At 43.1% G+C, this 13,050-nt stretch overlaps 1 protein-coding gene across 1 annotated transcript; it reads right to left on the bottom strand.

Moving 5' to 3' along the window:
- Positions 1 to 207: 207 nt before the first annotated feature.
- Positions 208 to 12,681, bottom strand: cdk13 (cyclin dependent kinase 13). The gene is made up of 14 exons (XM_042510205.2): positions 10,636 to 12,681; positions 8,919 to 9,491; positions 8,669 to 8,827; positions 8,437 to 8,576; positions 7,948 to 8,118; positions 7,663 to 7,852; positions 7,499 to 7,555; positions 7,286 to 7,387; positions 7,102 to 7,179; positions 4,975 to 5,091; positions 4,765 to 4,896; positions 4,483 to 4,679; positions 2,529 to 3,029; positions 208 to 1,718 (listed from the first exon to the last, which is right to left on the bottom strand). The coding sequence occupies exons 1-14, from the start codon at positions 11,775 to 11,777 to the stop codon at positions 1,018 to 1,020; spliced, it is 4,260 nt and encodes a 1,419-aa protein (XP_042366139.1). The 5' UTR covers positions 11,778 to 12,681; the 3' UTR covers positions 208 to 1,017.
- Positions 12,682 to 13,050: the final 369 nt, after the last annotated feature.

Below are 13,050 nucleotides of genomic sequence, written 5' to 3'. Positions count from 1 at the left end.
AATCCACCCCTATAAAAAAAACTGGTCACAGGTACTTGCGGTCAGAAAAACAGTGAAATAACTTAGCTCTTAATTTCCAAATAGGCTTATTAGTCGCTTGCTTTAACATAACCAGCGGGTTTGTAAAGTAGAGCATGAAGCAGAAGTATTTTGCCAGCAGTTACGTTGTTGGTGCTATTGTAATAAGTAATTAAACGGACAATGATACATTGTTGGCGTTTCTTTAATAAACATTTGCCAAAGGAGGAGGGAGGGGGACAAAATCATTTTAGTACAAAAAAAAGACAGTTTTTGAACTTGGGTTACGTGTTTTGCTCATGATTTTACAACATCTATTGGCAAAAAGGCATGTGGAATTTAAAGTGAAAACAGCCTTTCTCCACCAAGATCAGATCAGATTTGCTGCAGTCGTCCAAGTGCTACCAGTCTGTGTGAAACTAACAGTTCCTCAAATAGCTCCCTGTGCTGATACCTACGCCATCAACCCAATCAACTGCGCCATCATTGTTTCAACGTAATCATGGCCGTAATAAAAAGGAGGACACTACATTACTGGTCATGTTCCTAATTGTGCAGATAAAGCACACCATCCTTTTCCTTTCATAGCTAAAATAGTTTCCGCCTACTTCAGTCAGTAGTGCAAAACATTAATACTAGTCTGCCCTGGAGCAATTACAGAAAGGCTAAGGTAGAGATTTAAAATTGTACCCGGCCTGATAAATGTACACTCAAAAAAGGTAAAAGTTTAATTTAAAAGACAGCAGAATAGATTACAAAAAAATAGGAAAATGGTATGAGCAAGAAAAGCTCCTCCTGTGTTATTCGGCTGTCCTTCTGCAACGTACTCCACATTCCAGACTGAGGAGGAATACAATGCCTTACACAGATTTAAGTTATTACAAACTGAGTGTGCATCTCCAGATCCCTCTGGTCTGGCCTGAGAGGCTTCAGGCTCAAAGTCGAGTCCGCCAGCCTTTTGTCCATTGTCACAAACCGCCGTTTCCTATTTCCAGTCTTTCAGAAAGGCAGGCCTCGTCCTCTGATTGTTGCTGTTGAGTTCACGTGTGGGACAAAGCCGAGGGGTAGTGGTGGAGCCCCGACTTGGGAAGGGGAACCCCAGGGTTGCCCTGGAGCTTGGATGGGTGGGGGAGGAGGTACGCCGTCCTTTCTAACCATGGCGTGGTTGTACAGGTGGATGGCGCCGGGGTTTGGCTGTCCCTCCACAGGTAAGGGGCTGTGATTGTACTTAAAACGGTGGTCCTTGTCCCCAGTGAACACCATGCTGCTGGGGCCGGTAGCTCCGGCGCCTGGTGGGAAGGGGTCTGGGTGGGCCGGGGCCAGAACGCCTGCAGCAGACGAGGAGCTGGCAGCCTGGCCGGGTCCGCTAAACACTTCTCTTAGAGCGTGAGGTGGCAGGCCTCCGCCTAACATGTGACCCATGTAGCCGTCCCCGTAGCCTGCAGGGGTGAAGGGTGGAGGAGGGGGGTGGCTGTAGTCTCCGCCGTATCCAGGCCCCTCTGCAGTGGGGAGGGGTGGGTAGTCTGGCTCTGGGGGTCTACCGCCATCACCTCCACCTGCAGACGCAATAGGTGGAGCGTGGCCAGTTTTGGGTTCAGGTGGCGGCTGCCGGTAGTCCAGGTCGGCATGTGGAGGTGGCTCTGGAGGCTCAGGTGGTCTCTGGTCTGGGGGCAAAATGGAAACTCCGCCTACTTCAGACACTGAAAGACAGAAATAACAACATTAGTAACGGATTCAAACACGTTTTAACAAATACATTTCCATGACTTTGAGGCAAATTTTCAAGACCAAACATTTTCTGAAACAACCACTGGTCTTCATTACTGGTTCTTTTTCCATTACTAAATAATAGCTTATATTATTTGAAAAATAATAAATTCATAATGAGACTAGAACTGAATAGTTAAATATAACTAAGGGACTGTACGTTATTTATGAGAGGGGAGGTGGTGATGCAAAAAAGGGGAGGCATGTCAAATTTTTTAAGGCATGGGGAGGGAATCATGTTTTTTATTTTGGCATTAGGGGGGGTGGCAGACAAATTGAAAAGTCTGTATTCTGTATTTATTTTACCAATTTTTAAAGAAATCATGGCAAAAAAAATGCCAAGGCATGGTTTCTGACACTAATTATAATGACCAGAAACTGTAAAACTGAAATTATCATTAGATTTTTTTTCATTTGTGTTGGTTCTTGAACACATAATGTGTTTGAGACAAAATTGTCAATTCAAATCATTAGAGACCTTCAGCTTATGGAGATTGCTTCAAGTTGAGCAGCTGGGTTTTTTTTCTGTGTAGTGTACTTTTGGGACATTTTGGTCCCCATATTTCACTGCAGAGTGAGTTCAGAGGGATAGAGGGACCGCACTGTAAGGTGAAGAATATAGTTTTTCAAAACTTTTCCAGGTTTTTCATGACCGTACGGGCCCTGTAGTAGGTGTAAGAATAAAGGGATATTCTTCTTTATGATCAGCTGTCTCACTGAAAAGATTAAACAGAAAGAGTCACCTGGAGAGACTGGGCTGGGCTCTGGAGGCTGTTTGACCTCTGAAGGCAGAGGCTGCCCCCCTGGTGCTCCTCCTGCAGGGTTTGTACTCTCCGCCCCCTCTCCACCATCACTCAGCTCCTGTCTCTGCGCCTGCTGCGCCTGGAGGAGCTGGGCCAGCAGCATCGTCATGGCTGTCTGCGTAGCAGCTGCGGCCTCTCCTTCTGGAATACCCGTCGGTGCAGCCATGGGGGGTGAGGGAGGTTTGGGCATCGGGGGTGTGCGGGGCACGCCAGCAGGAGCAGCGGGCTGGGGAGGCTTTGCAGGCGTAGGTTGAGGCGGAGGCTCAGCTGGGTCAGAGGGAGCCAGGGCTTTGGAGAGCTGCTGTAACGTTTCCTGATTGACTTTTGTGCCCATGGACTGGACGAACTGGGCCGTGCTGGCTGAACTTTTGGGCTGGCCGAGGAAGTTCAGGAGGACGGCCAACTGCTCCTGGGTTAACTGGGAGTTTGGACCCTTTGGGTCTATGGGAAGACAGAAGATTTTCATTAAGAGATGCATTCTTAACCTTGGGAGCACATTTGAGATGAAATATTCTGAACTCTGCGTTAATATACCAGCCTTTTCTGGAGCTTTAGAGGGTGTATGAGAGTTGACTGAAAACTGAACTGAATATCTCTGTGGCTGCAGTTACATACAGCCAAAATGAAATCATTCTGTTCACATGGACGCTGAGTAAAGTGATCAGATAGGTTGTGCGTTTACATGCCCCAAAGCATTTAATCAGAATCTAAAGTTTTTGACTTGCTTAGAGGGGTTTTGCCCGATGTGAAGCATTTAGTCTGCTGGAAATACACCAGCAGCAGAAGTTTCTTCCAATTTTATTGAGAAAATTCAATTCTTCAATACTTTATTAATCACATGACGTGGTTCCACCTTATTATACCATTTAGTTGTAAGTAACACAAGTTTAACCCAGGTTATTTTTTGAAGCTGCAAAAGACAATTGTCCCCTAAACCAACGTTCTCCATGTGCAGGCTACTGTTACTGGTAGTCAAAAGACTACTGTTATGTTCACTCCATGTTGTAACCTGTAAAAACAACGTTACATAGGACTGCCGTTTTGAAATTAAAGCACACACTTATTAATCAGAGCACTTGCATGAGAACATTGCATTAGCAGAGCGCTGAATATTTTTTTAAATTTTTGAATGGATTTGTCAAAATCAGCAGGGACTGACTTGTAGAAACAGCTGTTGCAGCATTTCATGTGCGAGCATGCATCCCCTATGTTACGTAATATTACTCCCACATGGGGCAAACATGCACAGAAAGAATGTATTTATTTGAATCAAGAGGAAACACTTTGTGTGCACTGTGGGCCAGTCTCTTGAGGTACTGAGTCTCTGACTGGTGTACTTAGGCATTTTTATTGTGATTGTGCTATTATTCTGATTATGAGTGGAATGTGAGAGTCCATGTAAATGCACATATTGAGTCACAATAGTTTTAGAGACCTTTTAATGCCAATTAAAACCACATCTACAATCACTCTGCTACATTAAATGAAAGAAAAATGAAACAACGTCAGACGACAAGTCTGCTGATTCATCACTAGAACAAGAACAGACAGAATCGTATGTGTGGAAAAAAAACTATGCAGTGTTGTAAAGAAGGGCTGACTAAATAACCATGGTTCAGTGTGTTGTTCAGAGGATATGCAGATTAACTAAGTTATTAAGTTGTTTCTCGGCTGCTGAGATGGCTCTGGAGTATCGACTCCAGCCCGAGAGACAAGTGTCTTCCCCTGTGCTTTGGGATTTGGTTGTTTTTTAGTTGAATTATATTCAGTGTTCTAGAAAATCCACTGTTCAAAAGACAAGTTTGTTTTGTTAACATAGTCTGAGTAATCAAGATTATGATTTTTGTCACCATTGAGCAGCCCCAGCGCAAATACAAACAGTAGTTAGACTCACCCAGCAGCGCAGACGCAGCCGCATTCTGAGCTTTAACTCCTCCAGGAGCGGGGAAGCCCTGGGGAGTGTTACTGCGGCTGTCGTCAAGGCCCAGCTCTTTCCGGGGCGCCTTAGGGGCTGCCACTTCTTCTGGCATCTGCTTCTGTCGTCGACGTTTCTTACTCCAAAGCTCGTGACAGTCCTGCCACAGCGGAAGACTGGAGAGATGGAAACAGTTAACAATGTAATCCTTGTAATAAGACGCAGGATAAACATGTTGATGCAACATGAAGCAAAACATACTCTGGCGGGGGCATCTTGTCTGGGTCCACGTCTTTGAGGAACTCGCTGCCTAACGCTTGTTCAGCTGTACAGCGTTTGCTGGGGTCCAAGTTTAGCATGTGGTCAAACAGGTCCAGGGCTGATGGAGGGATGCTGGACAACAACGCAAGATTTTAGTATGATCCTGCTAATCTTCAAATATTCTATTAGGGGCCATAAACATTCACTTACAAAGCATACTCCTCTCGTAACCGTCTCCTGTACTGTTTCTTTGGTTTCATGGTGTTGAAGAAGGGAAGTTTTATGACATCTGGCCAGACAGCCGGGCAGGGGCTGCCACATATTCGACTGAAAGACAGGAATAAATTTGTTAAAGCTGAACGCAGCAATGTGTGTACATAACAGGCAATAGTGGCTTCCTACATATCTCAGAACTACTTAATGACAACACCCAGAGAACTGGCCTGACTTGATTTTTAAATTTCCTATATAGCATACTGTTGCACCTTGCACAGTGATTAACAAAGTGAGGATGTAAATGAGAGAACAAGTACAAACTTAACAGCTGGTTCGTTGTACAGCTGTTTTTTTCAAATTCTCAGGCTTCCTACAGCTTAAGGCAAGTTAGATTTATGACTTGGGAAATGCGTGGCGTTTTTTGGCGATTTTCTGGGCGATTTTGTGTTCCTCTGCATGTGGGATTCCACTGTCTTGATTCTAGTCAAAGTCTAACAAACTTTTTGCATAAAATACACCAGTATCTAGTCTAGTATAATTTTTTTATTAACAGATGTTAACAATTATTTTGAGATTTTTTTTTTTATTTTACAAAGCAACTAGGGCTGAAGCTATCGATATTTTAGTAATCAAGTGTTCTACCGATTAATCCATTAATTAATTCTGTTTGCCCATTTCTTTTTCCTTTCTTGTAATTTGGCAAACCGTGCTATCAAATCAAGTGCTCTATTTTGCACATGGATGTATGATTTTGAGGCGTCTTCTACACATGTTGTCCAAAGTGTAAATGCATGTTGCCATAGTAATATCCACCTGTGTGAAACACAAGACACTGTATATAGTTATATAGATTAAATAAAGCTTCAATTTGGATAATTAACATTTAAGATTTTCATTTACAGTGTCTCAAGGAATCATTTCTGCCCTAAATTCAACATCAATACAAAATGATTTTTAAAAATCCAACTTCTTGTTTCTTTACATTTTTAAGACTTTTGAAACATTGATTTTAGATATTTTAATACCAAATAATGCCTAATTTTTAGATGAATGAATATAATGTCTTTTAAAACTTTATAAGGATCCATAGGAACCCGGTTTTTTGCCATGGTTTGTTTAAAAAAATAAATCTGTAATCGTTCAGGTTTTCCCCCAGCAGAGGCGGACTGCCCTCACTCAATTAATCACCACCTCCACCTTTCCACAGCCATGAAAAAACAAGTGAGGCCTGTTAATCAAAACACATCTGTGGTTGTGTAGCTTTATGGTTGATTAAGACGATCAGTGGAAAAGATGAATATCGTTTTCTCTTCCTGTGTTAGATAAGCTGAAACCTTTTCTCAGTCTGACTCAAGACGGTGCAGCGATCAGTGGGAACCAGTCAAAAGTTCAAAACTGATGCTGTGGTAATGCAAAAGATAAAGTGAAATGCAAAAGCTAGTGCAACAGTGGCCCATTTTATCATCATGCAATGAGGTTACGTGCTGTGGCATAAGCTGTACAATCTCGGGTCGTAAGTCAGTTTGGTGTTTATAGATGCTGAATAATCGTCTTCACCATAGAAAATTTTAGTATATTTGTGGCGAGATGCGCAAAAAGTTGTGAATATTTACAAAAATGCAGCAGCTATCATAAACTTTGTGATGTCAGCCAGTTTTGACCACAGACATTCACAGATGTAGAAACGTGCTGTGAAAGCATGTTGATTTTTAATCAAAGAAATAAATAAATACTGAAGATACCAAGTAAGCAAACAAGCAGATATAGCAGGCATATATTTTAGTGAACGACACTTGCATGCCGCTCTTCTGTGCCTGAGACTGGTTATGCATACATTTTTTTTTTGATCGAAAGGTTATGATAAAAAATCGTGTGTTTGGGAAGTACTGAACATATGACTGGATAAATGAGATTTGGTTGATACGGCACGAGTTCTGTGAGAGACTGTAAACGGATGTTTTGATATAGTTATGCTGTTGTTAAACCACAGTCCCTTATGACCATTTCCTCTGTTTTATGATTCTTTGTGCAACATTGAGGCGTGCCAAATAAACACATTTTTCTTCCCTAATTTAACAGGGTGCGTAAATAATATTAAGTATTTCTTTAGTCTAAGCTTACCTGATAAGCTCTAACTGGGCAAGCTCCTGATTAGCTTGAAAAATTGGTCTCTTTGTGAACAGTTCTCCCAGAATGCATCTGTCAGAAAAAAATAAGATAAAATTCATCAATTATGACTGACTCGACAAGTAATCAAGTAACGCACAATAAGTGAACCTCTAATCAATGTCAGTCGTGCTCTTACCCGCAGCTCCACACATCAATAGCCGGCGTGTACCTCTCTTCTCCCAGAAGCAACTCTGGGGGACGGTACCATAGTGTAATCACTTTATTGGTGTATGGACGACTGAAAACCAGAACAAAAGACAAGAGCATTATTACACGAGTGAAAATAATTATTAAGGTGGGACAGCTTGACAGGTATGGGGTATATCTACCAATAACATAGGAGACTCACCTCTCTTCAGAGTTATACAGCCGAGCCAGACCAAAGTCTGCAAGCTTTATTTGACCCCTGAATAGGAGGAGGGAAAAACAAATTAAATGTCAAGAAAAAAGAAGTTTGCAATAATACATATGAGCTGTTCATTCTGTTTGAGTGTAAAAACACTGAGGACTCACTTGTTATTTAGCAGAATATTGGAGCACTTGATGTCTCTGTGCAGAAAGTTCTTCTTGTGGCAGTAATCGAGGCCCTCCAGCAGCTGTCGCATAAAAGACTTAATGTGGCTCTCGTTGAAATGGACCAAGCCAGACTCGAGCAAACCCATCAAGTCGTGGTCCATATATTCAAATACAAGGTAGAAAGCACCTGAGATGAGAAGATAAAGATTAAGTCGTTAAAAAGATCACGTTGACGTTGTGTGGTAGAGTCAGAGAGCCACTATGAGTAAAAACATAACGCACCTTTATCATTTTTGAAATCGAGAGCATCCTCTTTGTCCGTGACGATCTCCTTCATGTTGATGATACTCTTGTGGTTGAGTTGTCGCAAAATCTTAATTTCTCTGATGGCTGTGATTGGGAAGCCCTCTTTTTCATTGTCCAGTCGAACTTTCTTCAAAGCCACCATTTCAGCTGTAAAACAGAAGAAAGAACAGTGTGTCAGAAACTTCATCATGAGCTCGTCTCAACCTAAATTGATTATTTTTCATGACCTCTTGCATTGCCATTAGGGATGTCAAGTGAACTGATTCTTTTACCATCTCAATGCCAAAATTCAGAAAACATGACAGTACTCGTTTTTCTCTAGTACCATGGTTACCGGGCTGAAATTTATATTTTTCTTATGCTACAAATGCCAAGAGAGGAGTATCTATTCTGCATTGAGAACTGCTCCATGTTTACATTGTTGACGAGGAGTTACGAGTGAACTTATAGTTTTACAACACTCACCAGTGTCTTTGTCTTTAGCTTTGTACACCTGACCGTAGGTGCCTTCCCCTGTGATTCCAATGATCTCAAACTTGTCCACGCAGCGTTTGCCCCAATCTATCTCAGTTTCCTTAATCTCACCATATCTTGGGCCACAGATTCTGAAAACGACAGGGAAATATTTGCAAAGTGAATACACAGCAAACAATAGAGTAAGAAGAAACGATAAAGCATGAAATGCTGTGTGACATACTTGGGTCTTCGGCGAAGTGTTTGGGACTTTTTGTCGTCAGGTGGGCTGTGCGGGGAAGACGTGCCACCAGGAAGTTCAGGGGGGAGAGGCAAGTCGGTAAGAAGCTGACGGGCCTTTCTCTCTGACCTTTTCTTCCCTGAGAGCAAGCTGTCCTTCAAGCTGATGGTAGGAAAACACAGCAGATAGAGAGACAGAGTGTGAAAGTCTTGACATTCAAGACTATCAATCAAAATAGGTCACAACAACACACCTTTCTCCTTTATCCATGTGCTCCAGAACTGTTTGGGGCAATGGTAGGGATGACAGCGTAGAGATGAGTGAACCGGTGGCTCGTTCCCTGTCTTTGCTCTGTCCAGATGCTGGTGTTTTCCTTTTGTCCCGATGTACAGTCGTAGAGTCGTCTTTCCCCTTTCCGTCTTTGTCTCTGCTGGTCTGGGGCTCAGTGGTCCTCTTGGGCGGCCTGTCCGTGGGGGACTGAGGCTGGCTCGATGTGGGAGTTCTGGGACCTTTCTCGGGTTGCGGTGGGGAGGGAGGGCGGCCCTTTCTGGATGTGTGATTGGGCTTGGGGCTCGGTTGGTGAGCAGATGAGGGACCCTTGGTTGGAGTAGATGTGTTGCTGGAGTTCTTGGCTTTGGCAGCTGCTTCTGCAGCTTTAGCCTTTTTCTGCTTACTGAGTTCAGCAGCGAGGCTGGTTTTGAAGGTGAGGGTGCTTGGTGAGAGGCTGGAGGGGCGACTGCGTGAGCGGGAGTGGCGGTGACGGCTGCGAGAACGTGAATGTCTAGAGGATGAATATGGGCTTCTGCTACGAGACCTAGCAGAGCGCCTGGAGAGAAAATGACATGGACACTTCTTAAGATTTTGTTTCAAATTTACAAACTTCATCTGACCTTTTTAAAAATATAGTGGGTACCTAAATATTAGGGATGTCCCTTTTGGATCTGAAGGATCACTATTGGGCCTGATCTACACATTTTTCAACTGACTGAGATTGGTTATTTTGAGCATGCTCCTCCTTTCCTTACATCTGCTGTCACCTAAGCATCTTAAATAGAGTGCACATTTTGCACCATTTATTCAGGTTTTATTGTAATCCTGCTACTCCAATAAGGAGAAACTGACATTTTATGTTCATCTTACGCTGCCACACCACTTCAAGTGAAATTCAAATTTTTGCTGTTCATTTTTAGTAAACTAGCTTAACTATAATGCTGTAATAAGCAGGACTGTCACTGATTGTCATTTGTTGTGACTGGAAATGTTGAAATAAGCTACAACGCTATTCTGAAGTGAAACTGTGATGATATTGCTCGTTTATAGTGGTCTGTACTTTTAGTATAATGCTATACTAAGTGGATTTGAAAGCAATGTGTGAAGACACATTTTAGTTTATTTTGTTGAAAAAACAAATGCTGTACTACGTGGAATTATGATGAGAGTCATATAAAAATATTTTCAGTTTGTTTACTTTGTAATTTTGTAAAAATAAAAAACTTAGTAACTGTTTGAATGCAGACAATGCAGCTGTATTATCCAGGTAAATACAAGTATGGGATCGGGACTCCGTATGAGCAGATACTTAATATAAAATGACTTGGATCAGGGGCAAAAAACTTGATTGTGACGTCCCTAAATTAAGTTATTACACCAATGTTGCATGCAGAACTTCTCTCAGTTAATAGACAACCTGGTCAAAGGTTATCGGAAAGGCATAGGCGCACCAGCAAATATTGACAGGAAATATTTAGGCCTCGATAAACACAAATGTTGCAGCTATGCCTTCGTTTGGGTTGCACAATAATTTAAAACCTACAAAATCTACAACCACTGTTGTGGTGAATCAATGTCTGACGAGTCATAAAAATTCACACATAAGTCGCAGTTATCAAATCTGAAGCAGAGCTTGCTTACACTGGAGCCAACAACTGAAGCACTCATCATACTGCCTGAGCTGCTTTCTTAGAACTCACCTGACATCTGGACTTGGGCTCAGGGACTTCCTGTATGGACTTCTTGATCTCCTGCGGTTTCCATAAGGACTTGATCCAAACTCTCCTTGTTCATACGGACTGTGTCGACCATAACTTGGGGATCTGCGCCAGTTTGCTGGGCTCACAGGTGATCGCTTCCTTTTGTTGCTGGAGTATGAACTGGGTGACTTTGGCATACCATATGCCCCATACCCATCTACATCCCGGCTGTAGTATGCAGAACTGGGAGAGAGTCTTTTGCTCCCATAAGTTGGACTTCGTCTTGATATTAGCTGGTTATAACCACCAGGAGACTGGTAGCTATATGAATATGCTGTCCCATAGGGACTTTCTGCTTTGAAACCAGGACTTCTCCTGTATGCCCTGAGGTCTTCACGGTCATCTCTGTAAGATTGAGGAGCATCTCTGTATGCAGACGGGGTCTCTTTGTCAGATCTAGTTTTACTCCTGTGCCTTTTCGAATCCTTTTTATCTGCAGATTGTAAGGACTGAGATGTCCTCTTACCGTTTCTGTCACTGCTCCTTGTAGTGTCTCTGTGATTTTTAGAGCCACCAAGGCTACCTCCACTCCTGGCTTTTGAGGGGTCCCTCTCTCGGCTCTGGTGCTCCTTTTTCCTGCCTGGCTCCTTCTCCAGCTTGCTCCTCTCAGATGGTCCTCTTGTTTGTTCGTCTTTGCTGATGCACACCGCCTCCCGGCCTCTCGGGTGGCTTCTGTCTGGGGATGCTGGTCCATTATATTCACCAAAGTCAACATCGCTGAGTCGGTCCACTGATAGCCTGTCAGCACTGGGGTCAAGTTTAGGAGAGGGGCTCCCAGAAAATCGCTCCGACTGGGAGCTCACGTCATCATACTCTACCAATGTCCGAAGTTCAGCGTCTCTATCAAAAGTGCCTTTTCGGTCATTGTCAGGGTCCCCTATTGTACCGATATGCCACAAATCTCTCCCCTTGGCCTGTCTGCGTTTCTTTCTCCTGGAAGCCGATGATCGCCTCTTCTCACGGTGTCTGTCTCGCTGAGCAGCACCGCTCCCCGGTTTACTCCGCCTGTCCTGCCTGTTAGCATTTCTCTGAGCAGAGGGGCTCCGTCCCCGACCGTCGCGAAGCACCTCTGAATTAGGCATTTATCTACAAAATAAATGCTACACCCACGTTGAGAATAACCTTAATATTATTTACTTTGCCTATGTTCCTTGTGTCGTGGAACAAAACATTGGGCTAGCTGTGTAACAGGCTAGTGAGCTAACGTTACAGCAAATTCACAATTAAGACAGCTAGCTAGCAAGCTAACTCACAAGATTAGCATTACAAAGCTAGCTCGTTTCAAGAAAATATAAGACACCAGACGGTTAATTCATGACACTTGGTGCCTGTAGATTCCGTCACATAAAATGAACAATGTGGTTACTTAGTCACTCGGCAGCCAACCATTGTACTCCAGGACGGAAATCTCCCAGATTTGCTAGTCGGTTTAGCCAGCTAGCCTCCGAAGCTAACTGTGTCCAGCTAGACATTCCATTTCATGGTCACAGGCCCAAAGCCCCTCTAAATTTATAATCCAGCTCTTCTGAAATGTTGGAGATCGTGCGAGCGTGTAAATCCATTAACCGAATAGTGTTAAAGTGGACGTAAAAAAACTCCGTCTCCTTCTCACAAACTTCTTCTCTCCTTCCATCACACTCCAATGTGCAACAAGGAAGTGAATAGCACGCGAGTTGGCTGGATAGCCGCCGCTAGCTAGCCAACTAGCCGCTAGCGCGTTAGCCAGCTAGCTTTCTTTTCTCTTTGAGTTCAATGCAACTATAGTCCAGATGCAGTCCAACAATGCTGTCCAAAAACACGTCTTCTTCCACGGATCCCGCCGGGTGGTTGCTCCCTCTTAGCACCGCATGGTCCAAGATTGGCAGACGTGTTTCCGGGCAAAATGGCTCCACAATTTTTCTTGAATTTATTTCAAAATATTGTAACTTTGTTCGCAATGTGGCTAACGGTACAACTCGCCAGGGCCCAGACAGCTTTCAAACTACAGGCCTGGTGCGTCGCTGCGAGCCAATGGTAGCCGCGTGCGTAATCCAGATCAGCGGTTACGTCACCGCCAAGGGGAACCCCTACTTTCAAAATATAAGGCAAAATAAACACTCAAAATCATTACTTACTACTTCATTAAGTCTTCTTTGTCATGAAACACATACTAGACATACTTTAAACTGACACTGTCTATTTAAACCCTACATACTGTGTATAGCTATTACATAAAGGCATATGTACCACTAATATTTTTATATATATATCATTATTTTTATTGCTTATAAAAATACCACTCATCTTTTGTGCAGAAAGGTCCATTTCAGAATAATGTTATCATTCATGTGTGCATTACTTTAATGCTACAGCTGA

Source organism: Plectropomus leopardus, chromosome 21 (genome assembly GCF_026936395.1).
Source record: "Plectropomus leopardus strain MGB_pleo_1.0 chromosome 21, ASM2693639v1, whole genome shotgun sequence".
In the NCBI taxonomy this organism is placed as follows: Eukaryota; Metazoa; Chordata; class Actinopteri; order Perciformes; family Serranidae; genus Plectropomus; species Plectropomus leopardus.
This window is presented reverse-complemented; position numbering and strand designations above follow the sequence as displayed.

What these genes read in the sequence shown, in the direction of transcription:
- cdk13 (XM_042510205.2), bottom strand. Translation starts at nt 11,777, where the DNA reads ATGCCTAATTCAGAGGTGCTTCGCGACGGTCGGGGACGGAGCCCCTCT. An exon ending in ATTGATGTGTGGAGCTGCGG is followed by an intron (nt 7,180 to 7,285) that starts GTAAGAGCACGA and finishes TTTTTCTGACAG; the next exon opens with ATGCATTCTGGGAGAACTGT. An exon ending in GCCCAGCCCAGTCTCTCCAG is followed by an intron (nt 1,719 to 2,528) that starts GTGACTCTTTCT and finishes TCTGTCTTTCAG; the next exon opens with TGTCTGAAGTAGGCGGAGTT.